At 45.0% G+C, this 24,266-nt stretch overlaps 1 protein-coding gene across 2 annotated transcripts; it reads left to right on the forward strand.

The window, feature by feature from the left end:
- Nucleotides 1-931: 931 nt before the first annotated feature.
- On the forward strand, nt 932-14,445 carry perm1 (PPARGC1 and ESRR induced regulator, muscle 1). Of its 2 annotated transcripts, none has more exons than XR_009647106.1 (3): nt 932-1,007; nt 13,358-13,471; nt 14,291-14,445. XR_009647106.1 is itself a non-coding variant. In XM_060852319.1 (3 exons), the coding sequence occupies exons 1-3, from the start codon at nt 3,569-3,571 to the stop codon at nt 14,395-14,397; spliced, it is 1,263 nt and encodes a 420-aa protein (XP_060708302.1). In that variant the 5' UTR covers nt 3,552-3,568; the 3' UTR covers nt 14,398-14,445. The 2 variants fall into 2 exon arrangements, 1 of the variants encoding a protein (XP_060708302.1); XM_060852319.1 differs by lacking the exon at nt 932-1,007 and adding an exon at nt 3,552-4,610.
- The last annotated feature ends 9,821 nt before the right edge of the window (nt 14,446-24,266 follow it).

The raw sequence follows: 24,266 nt of genomic DNA on the forward strand, positions 1-24,266 counted from the left end.
TTTCAAAGTCTTTCTGGAAACATGATGCTCAGTATTGCCGATCTTACAGCTCTCAGTCAGTCCCTGCACTAGGGGTAGGTTTTGAGGCCCAGTTCAAATCCCTCAGGCAACACATCTTGTCACACCTCACCAACGAGGGAACACTCTCTTTGTGCCCACTGCAGGTTTCTAACTCCTAACCAATTACGAACCTATGTCACAGGATGACCTTTATTCCACCAGGGGTGGTGACAGCGTCAGATGAAGATGGTGGGAAGCTATTATTTGGCCACACTCCTCATGACGGGCTGAGTGTCCTCTGCTTAGGCTGTAGATTCATATGACAGAGAGTGGTTGAGTGGTGTTATCACTGGATTGCTAATCCAAAGACACAGGTAACATCCTGTGGACCTGGTCTCGAATCCCACCACGGCAGATGGTAGAACCTGAATTTAATAAATATCTGGATTTAAGACTCTAATGATGACCATAGTTCGATTGTTGGAAAAATCCATCTGATTCACTAATATCCTTCAGGAACAGAAACTGCTTTCCTTACCTGATCCAGGCTGTGTGAATCCAGACCCACACCCACACCCTTGACTGCCCCCAGGGCAATTCAGGATGGGTAAGAAATGCTGTTCGAGACAGTGAAGTCCACATCCTGTAAATGAAGGAAAAGAAATGACCTCAGGAGCCCCCCCAGCTACCCCCCTCTCAAAGGAAATCCCTCACAGAAAGTGCAGAACCCTAGAATATCCCTGGATTGATCGAGAACCACATTGACTTCCTGTGTCATTTCTATTAGTGGACTGTAATGCTATAACACTGCTGACTATCACACTGGAGGAAGCAAAGTCGAACACAGTCCATGTGATCACAGTCAGGTCTATTTTTAATAATCTGATATTACTGTAAGTAAAGGACAGTGTGTCCCAGCAAAGGTCAAACTCTGGGATAGTGCACACGTAGATGTGGGAGCTCAGTTCCCTGCCCTTTGTATCTTGTGCCTGTTGTAGGAAGCAAAGGTGAGTAATTTTTCGAATAGAAAATCATTTAAATGAGTTGTTAATGTTATTTGATGATAGAACAACAATGTAAGAAGGAGCAATTAACCATCTCTGTTTGCTAAGATATTTCAGGAGTAGGTGATGTTTCAATGTCACTCACAGCTTGATGCAGCTTTGAGGTTTGGATATCAACTACTCCCCAGACAGTCACAAACCTGGTGTAGTTTTTGTCCATTTAAAGATAGTGCAGGACTCAGACAATCCACGTTCCCATTGCCCACTCTCATTACAATCCCTGAAGAGTCTGTGCAGGCCTCAAAACATAGCTTTCTGTACACTAGAAAATTGTACAACGATTCGCAGAGTGAGGTCTTTGTTTTTATTCATTCAGGGCATGTGGGCATCACTGGCTGGGCCAGCATTTATTGCCCGTCCCTAATTACCCTTGGGAATGTGGTGGAAGCTGCCTTCTTGAACCGCTGCAATCCACTTGGGGAAAATGTAAAAATCTTTCTGACTCACTAATATCCTTTAGGCAAGGAAATCTGTCATTCTCGACGTGTCTGGCCTATATGTGACTCTAGACCAATAGCATATGTGGTTGACTCTTAGCTGCCCTCTGGGCAATTGGGAATGACCATTAAATGCTGGTCTGACCAGTGACACCCACATCCTGTGAATGCACCTAAAGAAAGGTGGACCCACAATGCTATTAAGGGAGAGGTTTCTGGGATATTGACCCAGTGACAGTGAAAGAACAGCAATCTATTTCCAACTCAGGATGGTGTGTGGCTCAGAGGGGAAACTGCAGGGGGTGATGTTTCCATATAACTGCTGCTCTTGTCCAACACAGCAGAGGTTGTGGGTTTGGAAGGAGTCTGGGTGAGGTTTTGCAATGCACCTTGTACATCCAGCAGGATGTGATGTTCAGCCTGCCTACCTTGGGTTTGGGAGAGTTTGATGTCCAAGGTGCATTGCTTTGGGTCAGGGTATCAGCTGATGTCAGGGATTTCCATCTCGGAAGCCAGCAGGCGTCAGGAAGCTTCCAGTTTTCTCCTGACTCGGTCTCATTTTCAAGTAAATAGTGTGTGTTGTCTGCCCACGAGGGAGTCATGGGGCAATTGGGCAAACTGTCAGCAAACAAAGCATCATGGCAATAGGGATTGTCCATTCAGAGCCCGTCTCCATGACCTGCTGGAGAATGGGTCTCTCCAGTTACATCAACCGAGGGACGACCACTTACATTGTAATGATCTTCACACTAATAGGATTTAGCTTGATAAAGGGATGGTTACTTTCTCTTCTTGGAGGAGCTCTGTGCCATGTTAGCATTTTGGACAATTGTTGACTGCCTTTGCTCCATCTTGTGACAGATGTTTGGGGCGGTCAAGACTCGCTGAAATGTAAAAGCCAAAACTAAGACATCTAACCATTTACTTCAGTAATGCACAGGTACACGTCAATGGTTTAAGTCTGTAAGTGGTGGCATTTCACAATGGGCTCTCTGAGATGTTGAATGTTTCAGTTTGTTTTTACATCGTGTACCTGCTCACCAGAGCCAGGGGAGGGCATGATGTTTGAGGGCATTAGACAGATTCAGGTTTCGGGTGGTGTAGAGTGGATGTGAGAAGCTTGGCAGAGGGCTGGAAAAAATGGGCATTGGTGGAGCCCAGGGTGAGTGACAGCTTACACCAATCACTTCAGAACAGTTGGTGTGCTTGTGCTCCAGGAAGGCTAGTATGTACCCAGCATAGCAAGGGAGCCTGACACTGGTGTATTGGGTCTAACATCTAGATGGCTATCATGCCCCTTAACCAACATGGCAATAGGCATATTTCATTGAATCATAGAATCCCTAAAGTGTGGAAACTAGCCCTTCGGCCCAACAAGTCTACACCGACCCAACAAAAGTCACCCTCCCAGACACATTCCCCCACTCTCCGATATTTACCCCTGACCAATGCACCTAACCTACTGAACACTATGGGCAAAATAGTTTGGCCAATTCACCTGCACATTTTTGAATTGTGGGAAGAAACTGGAGCACCCGAAGGAAACCCATGCAGACAAGGGGAGAATGTGCAAACTCCATGCAGATAGTTGCTGGAGGCTGGAATCAAACCCAGGTCCCTGGCACTGTGAGGCAGCAGCGCAAACCACTGAGCCACCGTGCATTCTGGTATATGCCTCTGTGCTGAGGGACAGTCGATCTACAATCTCTGAACCTGCAAGCACACAACTAATTCCAGCTCTTTAATCCTTCCAACTGGTGCCCACTTCCTTTACTAAATTGTCGACTCTCTGTGGTTTCAGATATGGATGATTTTGGTTACAGCTTCCACCAGGGTGAGAGAGATTGGCCTTTGTTCGACAGCGTTCCTGAGGAGTGCCGTTGCATCCTAAAACCTTCCCTGGCCACCTCGGAAGATTCTGACCTCAGTGAGGATTCGGAGAAGATCTTACGGTCTCACCCCAAGAGGAGCAAGAGGGTCAACCTTAGCCGATCTCGCCAGTCCCCTAGCCCAGTGGACGTGGCCATACAGTGCACGCGGAGAATAGACAGGGAAGAGGGACAGGCGATGTTTCAGAGCAGAGGCAGACCCACTTTAGCCGGGCATTTCCCTCCAGAGCACGACAGCGTGCCCTACCCCTCCGAGGATGTCTTATCTGCTGCTGAAGAAGACATGGAGCTGGAAATCGTTAACCAGTTTCTGATGGCCACTGGTCACATGACATCAAGCGGCAATCCATCTGGGAGGCAGTGTTTCCTGATTTCTGGCGAAGGTCTCCATACTTCGAGAACACCGCAACATCTTCACAGTTCCACTTCCGAATCCTCGTACTCTACACATCCATCCAATTCTGTCACTCACACCACGGTTCGCCAGCCTCACGATGATACTAGACCCAGTGTCACACTGGACATGGATAGCTATGTCGAAGATATGCTGGACCATGATTGTTATAAGAGCTACATAGAGATGGCCAAGGATGACCATTTAGATGTTGGATTTCGATGCACACAGGCACGTGAGCAAGATGCCAAGGCCCTCCCAGAACTGTGGGACAGTACAGTGTTCCAGGGCCAACACAATGAATATGGACAAGTTGTTGTCCCCAGTGGCACTCAGACTCAAAGTGTGTTAGAAGAGGATTTCAATGCACAGGCTTCTGTCCCTGTGTCAAAGGACAATCAATTTCTAATAAGCGGGGACCCTTCACCTTGTTTGGAATTAGTGTCTGCTGCAAAAGGGAAACTTGAGGATGATTATTCCATCACATGCCCTGAAATTTATGAGTATTTTTACGAGGACCTTGGAGAGGAAATGGATGACAATGCTTTACTTTTCTTGCGTGTGCCTTCCATGTTCAAGCGTGTGAAACAAGGGAGCCGTCAACCAAGGAAACTTAATTTATTGACTATCATTAAGTCTTTGGTACATAAATACTTACATCCAACACAGCAAGGTCAAACAGCACTGGTGTCTGCCAGGAGTTCTAACACATCTGAAAGCACAAAGGCTTTTGGCAATCCTGACCTTGGATCACTAAATAATGCATTAGTGAAATATTCAGAAGGTGAAGCAAGTCAGACAATGATGGAGAGCACCATGCAGCGAGGTAGCTTATTGAGTGAATACTAATCAGTGTTGGTGTGGAAGTCAGTGTTGAGAAGTTAATTTGACTGGTGCAGCAAACGTGTCTGGGAAAAGGCTGGATTGAAGTGCTGTATGTTGTTAAATTGTTTGTTCGTGTCCACTAACAGTTGAGTGGTTGCAGTACGCTCAAACATGTTTCATAACAGCAACAAGAGATCCAACTCATCTACAAGCTTCTCCTATGCATGTCTTTGCACTTTCACCCTCACCCATTTCACTTTTCAGAAAGGTGACTAATTGCCTTTTGATTAACCTCAACCAATAACCCAATCAACTGGTTTGATTAAAGCAAAATACTGTGGATGTCGTAGATCCAAAACTAAAACAGAAATTGCAGTGAAACTCTGTAGCTTTGGTAGCATCAGTTGAAAGAGAAGCAAAGTTAATGTTTCCATTTCAATGTAACCCTGTCTTGGAGTTCCACAGGATACCAAATTCAGAAACAGCGTAGATGCTGCCTGACCTGCTGAGGTTTTCCAGCACTTTCTGTTTTTAACAAAGTTATTAAGTAAAACTAAAGTTGCCATCGTCCTGTCAGACTATAGGGCTGCTCTCTCATTGGGGAGAAGTGACCGGTGGTTGTTTAACTTAAGGGTCACAATGGAGGTTGGCTAATGTGGTGCTGTTATTTAAGAAAGGTGGTAAGGAAAAGCCAGGGAACTATAAACCACTGGGCCTAGTGTTAGTGGTGGGTAAGTGGTTGGAGGAGATTTTGAGGGACAGTATTTACATGTATTTGGAAAGGCAAGGTCTGATTAGGGAGAGTCAACATGACTTTGTGCGTGGGAAATCATGTATAACTAACTTGATTTAGTGTTTTGAATAAGTAACAAAGAAGATTGATGAAGGCAGAGTGATGGATGTTGCCTACCTGAACTTCAGTAAAGTGTTATTCAAAGTTCCGCACAGCAGACTGGTCACATAGAATACAGGGAGAGCTAGCCATTTGGATACAAAATTGGCTCAAAGGCAGACGACAGAGGGTGGTTGTGGCTTTCGAACTGGAGGCCTCGCTCCAGTAGTGTGCTGCAAGGATCAATGCCAGGTCCATTACCCTGGCAGTGTTGGAATCCAGGGCCCGAGAGGCCTCCTTCTTCAAGGACCGCAGATTCCCCCCAGACGTGATCGACGATGCCCTCCACCACATCTCCTCCACTTCCCGCTCCTCCGCCCTTCAGCCCGGCTCCTCCAACCACCACCAGGACAGAACCCCACTGGTTCTCACCTACCACCCCACCAACCTCCGTATACAGCATATCATCCGCCGTCATTTCCGCCATCTCCAAACGGACCCCACCACCAAGGATATATTTCCCTCCCCTCCCCTATCAGCGTTCCGCAAAGACCATTCCCTTCGTGACTCCCTCGTCAGGTCCACACCCCCCACCAACCCAACCTCCACTCCCGGCACCTTCCCCTGCAACCGCAGGAAATGTAAAACTTGCGCCCACACCTTCTCCCTTACTTTTCTCCAAGGCCCCAAGGGATCCTTCCATATCTGCCACAAATTCACCTGCACCTCCACACACATCATCTATTGCATCCGCTGCACCCGATGTGGCCTCCTCTATATTGGGGAGACGGGCCGCCTACTTGCGGAACGCTTCAGGGAACACCTCTGGGACGCCCGGACCAACCAACCCAACCACCCCGTGGCTCAACACTTTAACTCTCCTTCCCACTCCACCGAGGACATGCAGGTCCTTGGACTCCTCCATCGCCAGAACATAACAACACAATGGTTGGAGGAAGAGCGCCTCATCTTCCGCCTGGGAACCCTCCAACCACAAGGAATGAACTCAGATTTCTCCAGTTTCCTCATTTCCCTTCCCCCCACCTTGTCTCAGTCGGTTCCCTCAACTCAGCACCGCCCTCCTAACCTGCAATCTTCTGACCTCTCCGCCCCCACCCCACTCCGGCCTATCACCCTCACCTTGACCTCCTTCCACCTATCACATCTCCATCGCCCCTCCCCCAAGTCCCTCCTCCCTACCTTTTATCTTAGCCTGCCTGGCACCCTCTCCTCATTCCTGATGAAGGGCTCTGGCCCGAAACGTTGAATTTCCTGTTCCTTGGATGCTGCCTAACCTGCTGTGCTTTAACCAGCAACACATTTTGAGCTCTGATCGCCAGCATCTGCAGACCTCACTTTTTACTCTCTGGATTAATTGTCTAGTGATAATCCCACTGGGCCATTACCTGCCCTTGTTTATGTTAGCATTGGTTGGTATATCACAGTTGCTACAAGCTCATTAACATCCTTACTGAATCGCTAGAATCAGCCATTAAACCTCAGAAGGTTTCCTCTCTAATGATGTGGCACTGGCTGAATCCTCAGCACCCAGGACATTAGGAAGCCGTAGGGTTTTGACTCAGAGGTCAGCTGCGACAAACAGAGACATGCCCAGAGAAAGAGATAATTACGATTTCTGATGTAGTAGCGTTTGTAATGAACCCGGGTCAGCCAGGTGGACCTCATAGAATAAGAGTTCCCTGATTGGGGCTATTAACCTGGTCCAATCAGGGAGCTCTAGCTGATAGATTCGATTTGATTTGATTTATTGTTGTCACGAGTACCTAAGTATGGTGAAAGGTTTTGTTTTACATGCAGTGCAGCAGATCAAAGGCCATAGGGTGTTTGGACAGAACGAAGGATACAAAGTTACGGCTGCAAAGAAGGTGCATAGAAAGCAAGGTCAACATTAGGTTTGAAATTTCAGAGGTCCATTCCACAGTCTAATAACAGCGGGGAAGAAGCTGTTCTTGAAACTGTTTAGATTACATTACAGTGTGGAAACAGGCCCTTTAGCCCAACAAGTCCACACCGACCCGCCGAAGCGCAACCCACCCATACCCCTACATTTACCCCTTACCTAACACTACGGGCAATTTAACATAGCCAATTCACCTGACCCGCACATCTTTGGACTGTGGGAGGAAACCGGAGCACCCGGAGGAAACCCACGCAGACACGGGGAGAACGTGCAAACTCCACACAGTCAGTCGCCTGAGGCGGGAATTGAACCCGGGTCTCAGGCGCTGTGAGGCAGCAGTGCTAACCACTGTGCCACTGTGCCTGTTAGTCCGTGTGTTTAAGCTTTTGTGTCTTCTGCCTGACGGAAGAGTTTAAAAGAGATTCTAACCAGGATGGGCGGGGTCTTTGATGATGTTGGCTGCCTCTTCGTGGCAACAAGACGTGTAAATGGAGTCAAAGGATGGAAGGTAGGTTTACGTGATGGATTGGGCTGTGTTCACGACTCTCTGTAGTTCCTTACCATCCGGCAGTTGCCGTGATCCATCCGGATAGGATGCTTTCCATGGTGCCTCTGTAAAAGTTAGTGAGGGTCCTAATGAACATGCTGAATTTCCTTAGCCTGCTGAGGAAGAAGAGGTGTGGTTTTGCCTATTTGATGATTGCTCACTCTGAGAGCTGGCTCTGAGAAAGCCAGACCAGTGACCAGTACTGAGTGCACGTAAATAAAGGTTGACTTGATGATGGGATACTGGCCTCTGTGGAGTTATTTCAGATGTGTTTGGTATTGAGGGCAATGGGGAGCATATGGGCACTGGGCTTTGCCTACAAGGCAACCTTGGCTCGGTGAACTGTGTTGTGGAGTTTGACAAGGAGATAGTCCCCGCAGAAAATGAAAGGACTTCAGAAACATTCTGAAAGGCAAAGTCATAATCTCCTCGAACAAATTCAATGAGAAATTTATATTTAAATCAACTTGTTCACACACACACACACACACACACACACACTCCTGGACTGGTGGGACTTGAACATGGGCTCCTAACCTAGTATTAGCATCAGAAGTGTTAATGAGGCTGTTGTGTTAGGGAAGTAGTACTGAAGTGATTTTGATTGCTGTATGTGAATATGCTGTGCATTAATTAGTTTGCTTAGATTAATTAGAGAGAGTAAAATGATGTCAGTATTTGAACTTTGAGCTCTCAGATAATTATCCTGTCAGGGATAGGCTAACCCCAAAAACCCAACTGATGTGACTGATAGTTGCAGGAATGTACTGGGCACACATCCTAAGCTGTACCAGACCTGACAGTACAAGTTCTCTTCAGGGCTATTTAGTCAACTGAACAAACGTAAACAGGTTGAAAGAAAGAACAACTCTGGTCTCCTGCATGTCTCTGAGATCCATTCTTCATCTATTTTGATTTATTCGAAAAATACACTTAATTCAGATAATTTTAATAGTATGTTAAGAAATGTTCAAATTTGACATTGCAAGACAGGAAATGCAGATTTCTATATTTCAGTCCAGTATATGGTTTTCCGAGGTGATTCGCTACACTTGCAGTTGCAATTATAGGTTATATTTACATTGTAGAACATATTTCAGTTTTAACGTGCAGCTCCCGCAGGGTTTTATATAGTTTCTGGTTTCTCCGTGTAGTATGGCAAGAGGAGCTCAATGGACTTTGCACATTTCAGTGGTTCCCCTCATTTGTGTCTCATTTGGCGTGTAGGCCGGGACTTTGGAATGTGCCAGTCTGCAACACTTGTTCAGGGACAACTCTTTGCATAGGAAGTCCAGTAATTTTGTACCGAATGCTCAGCATTTCTCAAGATGTTTATTGTTTTTCAGGAGCAGGTGATGTTTATCACAGTTTGCATCCCTATCAGCGGTCCATTTACCAGCTCAGATGTCTAACTTGTGGTACTGTGGTTCCAATTAGCTCTGTAGCTAAAGGTTTAATCCCCCACTCCTATTGAGATAGACTCTGGGCTTATTCCCTCAACCTGCCTGTACAGAAAAAAAACTTTTTCCTGGTAATTTAGTTAATCACTATGAAAGCCTGGCCTTTTGTCTGAGAGGAAGGTCTGTTTGAACTATTTTCCCTCCAAGTGTCTGCTCATCATTCCTGAAGTCACTAAGGTTTTCTGCAGCCTGAAATCTTAGATTGCTCTCATTCTTCACAGTGAGCATTGCAGGCTGTTTGTTTGTAGGAACCATCACATCTCAGGTTGACTCTGACTTTACCAGTTCTCATGCCACACTAAGACAAACGAACACTCTAATCACAAAACAGCTTCTCCATCTTGGGATATATTTGCAGTTGCTGTGAGCATGTTGTGTCCCAGGACTGGTTGGGAAAATGCCAACACTTCAGGGTTTAATTTCCTCTGACTTGTCCACATTATTCTATTGCAGTCATAAGACTACATTGCTTTACAACTATGCTTCCATAGTGTAGAAAAGAAATGTTTCACAAACCTATTAACTGTGGCACTGCCAGAGAAAATGAACCCAGAATATGTACCAAAAGGCTAACCTTCAATCAGCCCGTTGTGTTATGGACAGCTGTCTTTGAGATTGTTCATTGATTGGATCATCAAGGCATGAGCATTTGAGTGTTCTGTTGTTAGTGATATGCTACCAAGATGTGGTTTCTTGGGTCAAACACTATTGACAATATGCTAAGGTCTGAATGCCCTCTTTATGTTAGCTCACATGGGAGCTGGACCATAGTGTTAATGACACTGTGCTAATTATTTAGAGATCCAGGCTGGTGTTCCAAGGACATGAGTTCAAATCCACCATGTCAAGGTGGTTAAAATTTGAGTTCAATGAAGCATTTGTTTTTAGAAGTCAGCCTAATGGGAACCACATGACCATTGACTTAACATCCATCTGGATCACTAATGTCATTTAGGGAAGGAAACCTGACACCCTTATCGGGTCTAATCTACACGTGACTCCAGACCCACAGCGATGGAGTTGATTTTTAACTGCCCTCTGATTTGGTCAATCAGTCCAAATGTGATGAGGGATGAGCAACAAATGCCAGCCTTGCCAGCGATACCCGCTCACATGCAAGAATTTTAAAGGTGTCAATGACGATTGTGTTGGTGACATCTTTGAGTTGTTACACCAAAGGGAACTTGGTGAAGGAGTCAGTGTCAGAATATAATTGTGTCCTTGGAAATAGAGAATAGCAATCACAATCTTTCACTTTGGCTCAGTGAGGATTTCATCAGGAAAGATGCATTCTCATGATTGTTGAGGTTGATGACATGTTTAACGTTTCAGCCTGGAATCTTCGGTGTTGTAACTGACAGGTTTTGTACCTCCTGAATTATAATAATATGCAGATCCTTCTATGCTGCTAAAATAACCAATAATCATTGGTCCTACAGTCTCAGCAATATAAAAGATGTACACCACTGAGAAACTGTTCACACTGAAGGAGGATGATTCCAACGTGTGCGATGTCTAGTTCAGTGAAAGCAGATATCCCGTCATGTGTGGACTGCACAACATTGTGCAGTTTCCTGCATAGATCCCTTGTAAGACGCATTCGCGATAATATATGCACTTTGGTCATTTAGCACATATTGTCCATCTAGAGTAAATGACCAGTGCCATACACCTTTCAAATAACTAAACTTTGATGAAATTACAGTCCAAATCTCTATATCAACACCCATGTCGATGAATTGATTGACTGGTTCACCTGCTAGTTGCTAGTCAGACATGATCTCAAGTCAGTGTATCCTGAAGTTGACTTGAATTTTAAGTTTGTCCTCTAAAATCTGGAAGATTAACTTCAAATCTGGAATATAATTTCTGGATCTTTGACAGAACAGTAGATGAGTTAATCCCTTGTTTCCAACAGCAATAAGGAGTTTGATGTTTTGTCTTTCTTCATACTTGATTTGATGAAGAAAAAATTAATGCACGGTTTAAATAACTGAAATTTTGACCAAATATCAATGCAGTGCCAATCCATACTTGCTTTCCACCTTTATTATGCTTTGGATACTTTTTGAGCATGTCACTATAAAAACCTGTGTTACAGCGCAGTGCTGCTGTTTTAATTTTTTTTGCAATTTTATTTCTTGTTGCTTTCTTTAAAAGTTACAGACTGTGGATCAAATATTGACTAATGACATCATGTGTGCTTTTTAAAACCTTTGCCCCATTTCAAAGAAGCAGGGTGACAGGATTAACTGATGCTTGAACACAGATTTAAATGTATTTTAGTGTTTAGATTAGATTAGACTAGACTTACAGTGTGGAAACAGGCCCTTCGGCCCAACAAGTCCACACCGACCCGCAACCCACCCATACATTTACCCCTTACCTAACACTACGGGCAATTTAGCTTGGCCAATTCACCTGACCCGCACATCTTTGGACTGTGGGAGGAAACCGGAGCACCCGGAGGAAACCCACGCAGACACGGGGAGAACGTGCAAACTCCACACAGTCAGTCGCCTGAGTCGGGAATTGAACCCGGGTCTACAGGCGCTGTGAGACAGCAGTGCTAACCACTGTGCCACCGTGCCACCCAGTTGTGGACTGTATTTTGTTCTAGAAGAGCTGTGGTAGATTGGAGCTGCCTTTCTAAACAAAAAGCAGACAGGCAGGAGACTGGAAGAACACAGCAAGCCAGGCAGCATTAGGGGGGACAAGCAGGAGGCTGGAAGAACACAGCAAGCCAGGCAGCATCAGGGGGGACAGGCAGGAGGCTGGAAGAACACAGCAAGCCAGGCAGCATCAGGAGGGACAGGCAGGAGGCTGGAAGAACACAGCAAGCCAGCAGCATCAAGAGGGACAGGCAGGAGGCTGGAAGAACACAGCAAGGCAGGCAGCATCAGGAGGGACAGGCAGGAGGCCGGAAGAACACAGCAAGGCAGGCAGCATCAGGAGGGACAGGCAGGAGGCCGGAAGAACACAGCAAGGCAGGCAGCATCAGGAGGGACAGGCAGGAGGCCGGAAGAACACAGCAAGGCAGGCAGCATCAGAAGTCAATGTTTCGGGTAAACAGATCAGCCGTGACCTCCTATTTTATTTTAAAGAGAGAGAGACCACTCAGATGTATTTCTTGCTTCAGCACATATGCAACACTTCAATCTGATTTGTTAAGTTCAGATCTGAATCCAGGTGGATAGCGAAAATGATTGTTGGGAAAAGTATACTTCACAACCTTCCATGCTATTACCACCTTTCCAACATTTTAGTACCAACTAGTTGTCACTAACTAGCTGCGTAATGTGGTCTGTGTGCTACCTCATGTGAAATATGCCACAGACATCAGATTTTTGTTGAGATGGATGTCTTGAAGTTTATTAGCAACACTAACTATTTGCATTGCTTATGCAGACTCATACATAGTTGGGGTTCTGTGTTTCCTGATGTTACTCTACATTACATACACATAACTGACTGACTGAACACACTAGGAGAAAGTAAGGACTGCAGATACTGGAGATCCGAATCGAGATGCTGGAAAAGCACAACAGGTCAGGCAGCATCCAAGGGGCAGGAGAATTGACATTTCAGGCATAAGCCCTTCATCAGAAATCCATGACAGTGAGCACACTACAGTGATCCCACTGTACTGAGAGAGTTACTGAAGGTGGGAAATATCATACTGCAATGTCACATGCATGACAGCATATAACTATTTCAAAGGTACTCTTCATGTCTGACATGGAAACAATGCAACAGCACAACAGCAAGGCTGACTCATGCTGATTCCCCCCAGTGTTTCAAATCTAAACGTTAAGAGTGTATCTAATATGATGCAATAGGATAATCACCCTATCCAAATCATTGCTGTCTCAGTAAAGAAATTATCTCTGTTTTGAAGATCTCTAGCTCCACTAACCATTACAATTGTTCACTGTACAAAGAAGAATTTGATAATCCAAGTTAAAAAACTATTTCTTTCTACACTCAGGGAGAGGACATTCCTGTCTGGCCCGCACTCGGAGAGATTTCTGTTTATTTTGTTTCGCTTGTGCTTCCTGGGCTATGAAATCGGCAGCTTCTCACTCAGATATGTGGAAAGCTGGTGAGTATGCAAGCAGTGTAGGTACATGTTTCGTGGTAACCTCAGTCAGTGTGGGAATTTAGCCCATACTGTTGGCATTATCCTGCATCACAAACCAACCAGCCAACTGAGCTAAACCAACTCCCTCTGATGTAGGAGATAGCGATTGGGAGTCCAGGAGACGAGTATTTCACCACATGAGGTGGGGACAGAAATGGGAAAGCATGTTTCAGCTGAGCTCATCATTGTAGAGCTTTGCAGCAGAGAAACAGACCCTTCAGCCCAACTCGTCCATGCTGACTAGGTTTCCCAAACCGAATAAGTCCCCGCTGCCTGTGTTTGGTCCATATCCCCTAAACCTTTCCTTTCCATGTATTTGTCCAAATGTTGTAACTGTACCCACCTTTAACACATCCTCTAACAGCTCATTCCATACACGCACCACCCTCTGTGTGAAAATGTTTCCCCTCAGTCCCTTTCCCCCTCACTCTAAGCCGATGCTCTCTAGTTTTGTGCTCCCCTCAAAAAAAGACCTTTGCTACTGACCTTATCTACACCCCTCAAGATTTTATAAACCTCTATGAGGTCACCCCACAACATCCCAGACATCAGGAGAAAAAAAATCCCAACCTTTTCCCCCTCTCCCTATAACTCAAACCCTCCAGTCTCGCAAACATCCTTATACATCTTTTTTGCACCCTTTCCAGTTTAATAACATCCTTCCTATAACAGGGTGACCAGAACTGAAACACCGTGTTCCAAATGCGGCCAAACCAAAGTCTTGTACAACAGTAACATGATGTCCCAACATCTTATTTCCTTTTGTGTTTTTCTTTGCAGCATTGCTGGTGAATGTCAGTGCCATCTCTGCCATAAGGTACTTTAGGACACGTACAAAAAAAGAAAATTCTAAGTTCTTGGCTCTCCAGGACTCTGGACAAAAATAACTCTGAGAAGATGGAACTTTCCAGAATTCAACTTGTCAAGCTGCAAAATTAAACAATGCTACAAAATCCAAGTGTTTGCCTGTAACTTTGTACATTAGGTGGGCGGCACGGTGGCACAGTGGTTAGCACCGCTACCTCACAGCGCCTGAGACCCGGGTTCAATTCCCGACTCAGGCGACTAACTGTGTGGAGTTTGCACGTTCTCCCCATGTCTGCGTGGGTTTCCTTCGGGTGCTCTGGTTTCCTCCCACAGTCCAAAGATGTGCGGGTCAGGTGAATTGGCCATGCTAAATTGCCCGTAGTGTTAGGTAAGGGGTAAATGTAGGGGTATGGGTGGGCGGCGGGTCGGTGTGGACTTGTTGGGCCAAAGGGCCTGTTTCCACACTGTAAGTAATCTAATCTAATTAGCCACTCAGAAACTGGTTTCACATCTCTCTTATCCATGTTGTAAAACATGGCAACTATTTGTTATCGCTTGTTTGACTGTGGTACAGTGCTGACATCTGCTCCTTTGTACTTAACAAAGATACATGTGTGATTTGGACCAGGGGGAGGGGTTGGTATTTTATTCAAATGTGGCAAAAATTGGCTGTGGCATTGAAAAGTGCTTCATTCCATAGTCAGTCAAATCCCTCGGCATGACTGTATTTGATCAGTTTAACACGAGGATGTGCGATGCCATACTAGAAGTGATAGAGGCCCTGATACTTCTTTCAGACAATGCAAATTATCATTTTTTTCTCGAAGATATATTACTGCAATGAGCAGAAAAGTAATTAATATTGAACCTTTCCACTAGTTGCCAGGTATTTTCACCTGAGGCAGAAGGAGTATTGGTAGAACTGACAGGATGGCCTCGGTCTTAATGTGTTTCAGTATTGCATTGAAGGACTTTCCTGATCTGTCATGACACACATCTCTGGAGCAGATGGACTTTGAATCCAGCCCTCCTGGCTCAGAGGTAAGGAAACTATCAATGCACCACAAGGCTCCAGCTGACATTGGCCGAACAGACAATAATAAACGGAGGGAAAGAAAACTTTTTGTATTTGTACAGCTCCTTTGGTAACTTTAGGACACCCAAAGTGTTTTACTTCGATAAAATAAAATAGTGCAGTCACTGGTGTAATGTAGGAAAAATGGCGACTGATTTGTGTATCGCAAGCTCCCATGAAACACAACAAAGTGGCAATCTGTCCTTTATTCTGATGTTGTTTGAATAATGAACATGGGCTATGACACCTGACAAAACTTGAAGTGGTGCAAGTATTCCACAAGTGGAAACATCTATGGGGAGAGAAAATGATGAAGATTCCAGGCACCTGTGACTCTTCTTCAGATATCCACAGTGTTAGACTTTTGTTGAAACCTTTTGTGTGCACCTGAGAGGCTGGAGACAGAGCTTTAGATGAACACCTCATTTAAAAGGCAGCACCACTGACATTACAGCACTCCCTCAGTACAGCACAGGCATGTCAGCTGATACTTGGCACTCGAGTCTCTGCAGTGAGACATGAGCCCGCAGCATTCTGCCCTTCAGAATGCCAATTCAGGCACAACTGCCAACGTAGTGACATACTTGACAAAACAATAAAGGTCAGTTCAAAACGTAATTGGAAACGCTTGTCAGTGGTGGCCCAAGTCACACTTGTATCTCTGTCAAGTACAAAGGGGCAGATGTCAGAAATCAAATTTTAACTGTGCCACTCAAGTAATTCCTAGAGCTAAGTTGAGGCAATGTTGTCACATGCACAGGACAAAGTACACATAGTGGGCGGCACAGTGGCTCAGTGGTTAGCACTGCTGCCTCACAGCGCCAGGGACCTGGGTTCATTTCCCACCTCAGGTGACTGTCTGTGTGAAGTTTGCACATTCTCTGCATGGGTCTCCTCCAGGTGCTCCAGTTTCCTCCCACAGTCCAAAAATGTGCAGGTTAGATGAATTGGCCATGCTAAGTTGCCCGTAGTGTTAGGTCAAGGGGTAAATGTAGGGGAATGGGGCTGGGAGGGTGGCGGGTCGGTGTGGACTTGTTGGGCCGAAAGGCCTGTTTCCACACTGTAAGAATCTAATCATTCTTTTATTAAATGGTGTGAAAAATAAGCCGTATTAATACTGTAATTCAATCCAAGGTCTGTGCACAGAATGCAGGTTAAGCCAGTCTCTGCTGTGAGAGGCAAGTGCGATTTCCCAGTGTCTTGGTAAATATTCTTCTCTCAACAACAGAAAGAATTAATCATTCACACAAGTGAGGGGGGGATCTAATAGAGGCTTATAAAATTCTAACAGGGCTAGACAGGGTAGATGCAGGGAGCATGTTCATAATGGTGGGTGCGTCTAGAACCAGGGGTCACAGTCTGAGGATTCGGGGTTGACCATTTAGGATGGAGATAAGGAATTTCTTCACCCAAAGGATGGTGACCCTGTGGAATTCATTACCACGGGAAGGAGTTGATGCCAAAACATTGAATGTATTCAAGAAGCGGCTAGACATAGCACTTGGGGTGAATGAGTTCAAAGGTTATGGGGACAAAACAGGATTAGGTTACTGAGTTGGATGATCAGTCATGCACAAAGAGCATTACCACAGGCCATCCTCAACAGGCAGACAGCAAACAAAGTATCAAGAGGAAATTCTGAAGAAATTTCAGGTGAAAATGTGAAACTCACTTTGATAGGGAATAGTTGAACCCATCTCATTGGCACAGCTCCCTCCTTCCCCAATGTCTGATGAATTTGATCCCATTTTTCCTACACCCATCTTTGAGCCATGCCTTTACATGTTTACTCGCGGCTCAGGTAATAATCCAGAGACTATTACCCTTCTGGTCCAGAGTTTTCATTTAGCCCCCAGCTGCTCAAATGAACCTCTTTCCTCTTTCTATCGATATCTGTTGGTACCTACATATTTAAGGGGAAACTGGACAGAGGTATGAGGTTAAAGGAAGCAGATATACAGCCCTAGTGGTTTTACCCAGTTTCTAGTCCCTCAGTTCACTAAGTCTGCAAGGCTTCAGCATGGGGCCTTTCCACCCTGGGGCTTTGTAGTAGCTGAACCTCAGCACCAAGTCCTAAACCGTGAAATATGCCAGGTTGCTGCACATGGTCAAGGCAGCCCCTTGCACTAGAAAACCCAAATGTTTCCGACGAGCCAAAGGATATCAGGCACTGAGTAGATGGTCCTGAGTGCAGTTGACCGCTAGATGGACAACCCACAGAAGAGCCCGTGGAGCACCATGCACTGAGACTGCTTGGGTCCGAAGTTCGACGTTAACCACAGCATCTCTCTCCAGACCTTCTTCACAAAGGAACACCTCAGAGAGGTGTGTGGGTGATGGCTGGTTTTCCTCCAAGACAACATGCAGAGAAGGCGAGACTCCGGGCAGATAAGAAGGATCCAAAAGGCAGACCCTTTGTCATCACCTTACATCTTGGTGCTGGGTTGGGAATTTGAGGCTTTGACTTTAAGAGTCTGCTCAGGGAACCATCCAACAAGATTAACATTTCCTTTACAAGGGCCTGGAGAACATTGTGTGTGGACCACTGCCTGATGGACTTGTGGTGCCAGGTCTTTTTCTCCACAACTGTCTCCACAGGGGACAGATAATTCAGCACAGGCCAACTGACTTGGATCTTCCACAGCAACATGGTTAGATGTGTCAATCCCAAAGGCTGTGTTGCTGAGGTTCAGGATATCTTACCTGGGCTGCAGAGGAACCTGGAGTGAGAGGGGGAAGATCCAATTGTAGTGGTTCATGTAGGTACCAACAGATATCGATAGAAAGAAGAAAGAGGTTCTGCTGAGGGAACATTTGAGCAGCTGGGGGCTAAATGAAAACTCTGGACCAGAAGAGTAATAGTCTCTGGATTATTACCTGAGCCGCGAGTAAATTGGCGCATGGGCAACAAGATTAGACATGTAAAGGCATGGCTCAAAGATGGGTGTAGGAAAAATGGGTTCAAATTCATCAGACATTGGGGAAGGAGGGAACTGTGCCAATGAGATGGGTTCCACCTGTATTATGCTGGGACCAGAATCCTGGTGAATCACTGAAGTAGGGCTGTGGATAGGGCGTTCAATTAAACACTGGGGAGCTGGGTTCAGTTGCATAGAAAATTATGGATAAAGTTAAAGGAGGAGAGGACTCAGCAGAGGTTACTAAAGTTTCCAGAATGAGTAATAGGGCAGGAAGTATGGAAAAGGTCAGGATTTTAAGTTCAGGCACAGCAGATGAGGAGACAACTATGAGAAGGGGGCAGTCAACACATGACTGAGGGTGTTGCACTTAAATACATGCTGTATACAAAACAAGGTAAACGAGCATGTAACACAGATTGAAGTTGGCAGGTACAATATTGTGGACATAACAGAGGTGTGGCAGCGAGGGGATCAGAGCTGGGATCTAAATATCTGAGGGCACACGCCCTATTGAAAGGACAGGCTAATGGACAGAGGGGGCTGGGTTGCCTTGCTCATAAGAAATGAAATGAAATCCATAACAAGAAGTGACTTGGAATCAGAAGGCGTAAAATCTGTCTGGTTCGAACTGAAGAACTGCAAAGAAAGAAGGACCCCGATGGGAGTGACCTCCTAAAAGTGGTCAGGATGTGGGGAAGAAAATAAATCCAGAGATAGAAAAGGCATGTAAGAAAGGCACTATTATAACAATCATGGGGTCGTCAGTATGCTGGCGGACTGGAAAAATCTCTTTGGTGAAGCCTCACAGCACCAGGGTCCCAGGTTCGATTCCAGCCTTGGGTGACTGTCTGTGTAGAGTTTGCACATTCTCCCCGTGTCTGTGTGGGTTTCCTCCGGGTACTCCAGTTTCCTCCCACAATCCAAAGATATGCAGGGCAGGTGAATTGATCATGCTAAATTAGCAATAGGTGCATTAGTCAGAGGGGAAATGGGTCTGGGTGGGCTGCTCTTCGGAGGGTCGGTGTGAACTGGTTGGGCCAAAGGGCCTGTTTCAACACTGTAGGGAATCTAATATAATCTAAAAAAAAAGAACTTGAGAAATACCTACAAGATGGTTTTTTTTGGAGCAGCTTGTGGTCCAGCCGACCAGGGAACAGTCAATTCTGGATCAAGTGATATATTCTGAGGTAGATCTGATTAGGGAGCTGGCAGTAAAGGGGCCCCTAGAGAGCAGTGACCACAAGAGGATAGAATTCACCCTGCAATCCGAGAGGGAGAAGCTGGAATCAGATGTAATCGTATTAGAATTGAGTAAAGGTAGCTACAGAGATGTGAGGTCGGAGCTGGCCGGGGAGTTATTCGGAAGGGGAGCCCAGCAGGGAAAATGGTGGAGCAGCAAGGGCAGGAGTTTCTGGGGGTAATTTGGGAGGCACAGCAGAAATTCATCCCAAGGATGTTGGCCACAGAAACATCTCTCTCTGTGCCCCAGAGGCTCCAATGTCGTGTACAAATACATCAACTTGTACTTGTCTGCACAAGCTGTTGACGTAGGTATTCTTGGAAAAGATGATTATGAATAACAGCTAAAGATCATTCTGAAGCCAGGCAAACTAATACCAGAAGGCACTGGTGAACAGGCTCTCAAAGTGGAGTTAATTAATGTACTTGTACAGTGCCTCACATTTAACCAGTTACAGTGAATCGAGATTGTGTCTTCTTACTAACAGAGGGTGATATTTTAGTTCTTTCTCTGTGGTTATCCCCAACATTAATACTTTTGGTTTATGAAACAGATTGATCCCAACATCATGGGTTCAATTGCTGTATTGGCTGAAGCCATCCCAACCTCACCCCTTGTCTGAGGTGTGGTGATCCTCAGGTTAAACTCACCAGAAGTCGTCTCTTTAATGAGAGAGTGGCACTGTGTGCTCCTCCAGGTGAGTACAGTATATTCCATCTCACTGTTTATAGAAGCAGGCATTCCATGGGCACTTGAGGATTAATTAACTAGAAATCATGCGCCATATTTATTCACTGACAGTCAGGCCCTTTGTGAATTAGACTTAATGCTCCCTCTAATTTACTTCAAGCAAGTGAGTATATAGAGAATTGGAGAATTAAAATTAGGTTTATTGTGTGCTCAAGGTGCTAGAGAACAGGAGTACAGTGAAAAGTGTACAATATAACCAACAAATCATAGGTACAAATGTTAGATACAGAAAATAGAGAAAATAAAGAAAACGATTTCACTAATTACATATATACATAGTATAAGTTAGGAAATAACACTAAAAAGATAAACATTACGGTTTTTCTTCAAAGACTTCTAGAGCGGCCTGTGGCCAGGAGGGAAGATGGCTATTTGTTGGGAATCGATAAGAAATAGAGTTTGCTCTTTCATTGGAGGAAGAGAGAGATGGTTGGTGATGGTCACCATGCCTCAGGAGAGGAAAGAGATTGAGAAGGAGAGTCCTTCATGGCAACCTCAGCCAGTACAGGAACTGATCTCACTCAGCACTGTAGCCACTCAGCTGACCAAGCTAACTTTCCCCATCTACTGCGGGTATAATAACATCGATAAAATAAAGGTAAGCTGATCGAGGATGTGAGATTGGAGTGAGAGAGGCAGTGCTGCTCATATTGCAGGCTGTTCTTGTCTCTTGTGCTTACACTTGTTTGTGAACACTTGAAAGAAGAGCTCTCCCTCTCTGACTGTCAGTCAGCTGGGGACTCCTGAATTAATTAGAAACTGTGTGCTTTCAAATTAAGTAGAACATTAATCTCTGTAGTTAAACAGCGAAGACGTCCTCAGGGACCAGGCCCAGTTTAAATTGAGCATTGAGGCTCAGGAAAGAATTCTATCGTGTGAGCTTGGCTCTGCTTGCCTGGGGAATTTTATCAGAATAAAGTTTCAACACAAAAATGATCATCATGACCCATCTGCATCTGCACTGTTGCCCCAGAAAGGTCACCCAAACATGGTATTAAATTGTGTCAACTCCTAATCCTGGAGAACAGAAACAGTCAGCGAATGGGTATCTACAAGTAATCCTCAAGAATATGACAGAATAGGCAGCTAAAGAAACCAGTGAGTAGGGTTTAAGGGTATTCCTCAGATTTGTGATGTGTGAACCCATGTTCCGCAATCAGCAATGCTGAAATCAATATTACTTACGATAATGTGAATAAATTCAGGAAGCAGAAGCAAGTTAAGAATTTATATTCTCACATTGAGAGCACAGTTAATATAGACCATAAGACCATAAGACATAGGAGTGGAAGTAAGGCCATTCAGCCCATCGAGTCCACTCCGCCATTCAATCATGGCTGATGGGCATTTCAACTCCACTTACCAGCATTTTCCCCGTAGCCCTTAATTCCTCGTGACATCAAGAATCTATCAATCTCTGCCTTGAAGACATTTAGCGTCCCGGTCTAAATATAGAGACTGAAAATGTGTTGCTGGTTAAAGCACAGCAGGTTAGGCAGCATCCAAGGAACAGGAAATTCAACGTTTCGGGCCAGAGCCCTTCATCAGCTCTGATCTCCAGCATCTGCAGACCTCACTTTTTACTTAAATATAGAGACTGAAAGGAACAAAATAATTGAATGAACATTTGCAACTGTATTTAAACTATTTCATTAAGACAGCCAAGTATGAACTGCTACTGAATATTTTCAGTGTTAAGTCTGAAGCAAAACTGAAACAATGTCACACTTCACATTTCTCCAAATGCACGTTTTTGGCTCCATCTAGTTGCTTCATCAATGCCAATTGCCCATAGCTGCCACTTGATGAACATCTCTACGTGCTGTGAAATCTGAACTAGAAAAGCTAAGTAGTAAAATCTTCACAGATGCCATTGACCTTGTTGCTAGGCATAACAGTTAGACAGATTAATACCCGTGATTCCTGGGATGGCAGGACGGATGCGTGAAGAGAGATTGGATCGAGTAGGACAATATTCACTGGAGTTTAGAAAAATGAGGAAGGATCTCATAAAAACCTACAAACCTCTAACAGGACCAGACAGGGTAAACACAGGAAGGATGTTCCTGATGACCAGGGAATCAAGAATCAGGATGTGGGGTGGGCCATTTAGAACAGAGATGAGAAATTTCTTCACCCAGAGAGTGTTGAGCCTTTAGAATTCTCTGCCATAGAAAGTAGTTGAGGTCAAAACTTGCTGGAATGTTTTAGCCCTATTTTTATATGATGTTGTGTACGGGCATTCATTTGTGGTACAGGTTTCATGGGTGGTTATTATGCACAACTATTCATTGATCAGTGACTAGTGGTGTGCCTCAGGGATCAGTGTTAGGACCGCAATTATTCACAATTTATATAGATGATTTGGAGTTGGGGACCACCTGTAGTTGGGTCAAAGTTTGCAGATGACACCAAGATGAATGGTGGAGCACAGTGTGCAGAGGACTGTGAAGCTTTACAAAGGGACATAGATACTTGATGTGAGTAGGCAAAGGTCTGGCAGATGGAGTACTATGTTAACAAACGTGAAGTCACCCATTTTGGTAGGAGTAACAGTAAAAGGACTATTATTTGAATGGTAAAAAGTTGCAGCATGATGCTGGGCAGAAGGACCTGAGTGTCCTTGTGCATGAATCATAGAGGGTTGGTCTGCAGCTACAACAGGTAATTAGGAAGGAAAATAGAATTTTGTCCTTCGTTGCTGAAGGGATTGAGTTTAAAAACACGGTGGTTATGTTGCAGCTGTACAGAGTGCTGGTGAGGCCACACCTGGAATACTACGTGCAATTTTGGTGTCCTTACTTGAGAAAGGATGTACTATCACTGGAGGGGGTGCAGAGGAGGTTCACTCAGTTGACTCCAGAGTTGAGGGAGTTGGCTTATGAGGAGAGACTGAGTAGACTGGGATTATATTCCTTGGAATTTAGCATAATGAAGGGGGATCTTAGAGAAACATATAAAATTATGAAGAGAAGAGATAAGATAGAGGTAGAGAAGATGTTTACAATGGCAGGTGAAACTAAGACAAGAGGGCATAGCCTCAAAATTAGGGGGAGCAGCTTTCGGACTGAATTGAGAAGGAATTTCTTCACCCAGAGAGTTGTGAATCTGTGGAATTCCCTGCCCAGGGAAGTAGTTGAGGCTACCTCGTTGAATGTTTTTAAAGCAAAGATAGATCAATTTTTGAACAGTAAATGAATTAAGGGTTTTGGAGAGAGGGTGGGTAAGTGGAGCTGAGTCAAGATCAGCCATGATCTTATTGGATGGTGGGAGCAGGCCCAAATGGCCAAGCAGCCTACTGCTGCTCCTATGGCCTTATGCATGAGGGAAATGTGAGCTTTCTTTCAAACTACCTTTCACAAGTGGGTTGTGTAAGCAACTAACTGGATCCCATCATGAACTAAATCTTCTGGTATATCTTCTCCACTCTATGAAGTAAGGGGCCAAACTCACTGTCATTATTCGACTGAACTAATGCAAAAGCAGGTCAGGCAGAATCCAAGGAGCAGGAAAATCGACGTTTCGGGCAGGAGCCCTTCATCAGGAATCTTCCTGATGAGGGACACTTGCCCAATACTTCAATTTTCCTGTTCTTCGGATGCTGCCTGACCCGCTGTGCTTTTCCAGCACCACACTAATCTTGACTCTAATCTCCAGCATTTGCAGTACCCCCTTTCACCTAATGCAAAAGCAATTGGCATTGAAGTTGGTCTTCTCCTTTTCGATGTGGCTGCCTATATGATTAGGAGAACTGCCTAGAAATATTTTCATAGTGTTGTGGAGTCTTCTATAACAGAAGTCCATTCAATCTATCAGTTATTTGCTGGTTCATTTAAGGGACCACCCACATTGACTCTTGCTTTTCCCATCGCCCTGCAATATTTACATTGACTCTGCCTCCTGCAGTATTTTGCTGAATCACTTCAATTATGGAAAGAAATCCTTTCTGGTGGTACATGCAAA

Source organism: Hemiscyllium ocellatum, chromosome 37, assembly GCF_020745735.1.
Source record: "Hemiscyllium ocellatum isolate sHemOce1 chromosome 37, sHemOce1.pat.X.cur, whole genome shotgun sequence".
Classification (NCBI taxonomy): Eukaryota; Metazoa; Chordata; class Chondrichthyes; order Orectolobiformes; family Hemiscylliidae; genus Hemiscyllium; species Hemiscyllium ocellatum.

Bases quoted from the DNA above. Each gene is read 5' to 3' on its own strand.
- perm1 (XM_060852319.1), top strand. From the start codon at position 3,569: ATGTTTCAGAGCAGAGGCAGACCCACTTTAGCCGGGCATTTCCCTCCA. The intron at 4,611-13,357 runs GTAGCTTATTGA...TTCTACACTCAG, and splicing joins GGAGAGCACCATGCAGCGAG to GGAGAGGACATTCCTGTCTG. The intron at 13,472-14,290 runs GTGAGTATGCAA...TTTTCTTTGCAG, and splicing joins CTCAGATATGTGGAAAGCTG to CATTGCTGGTGAATGTCAGT.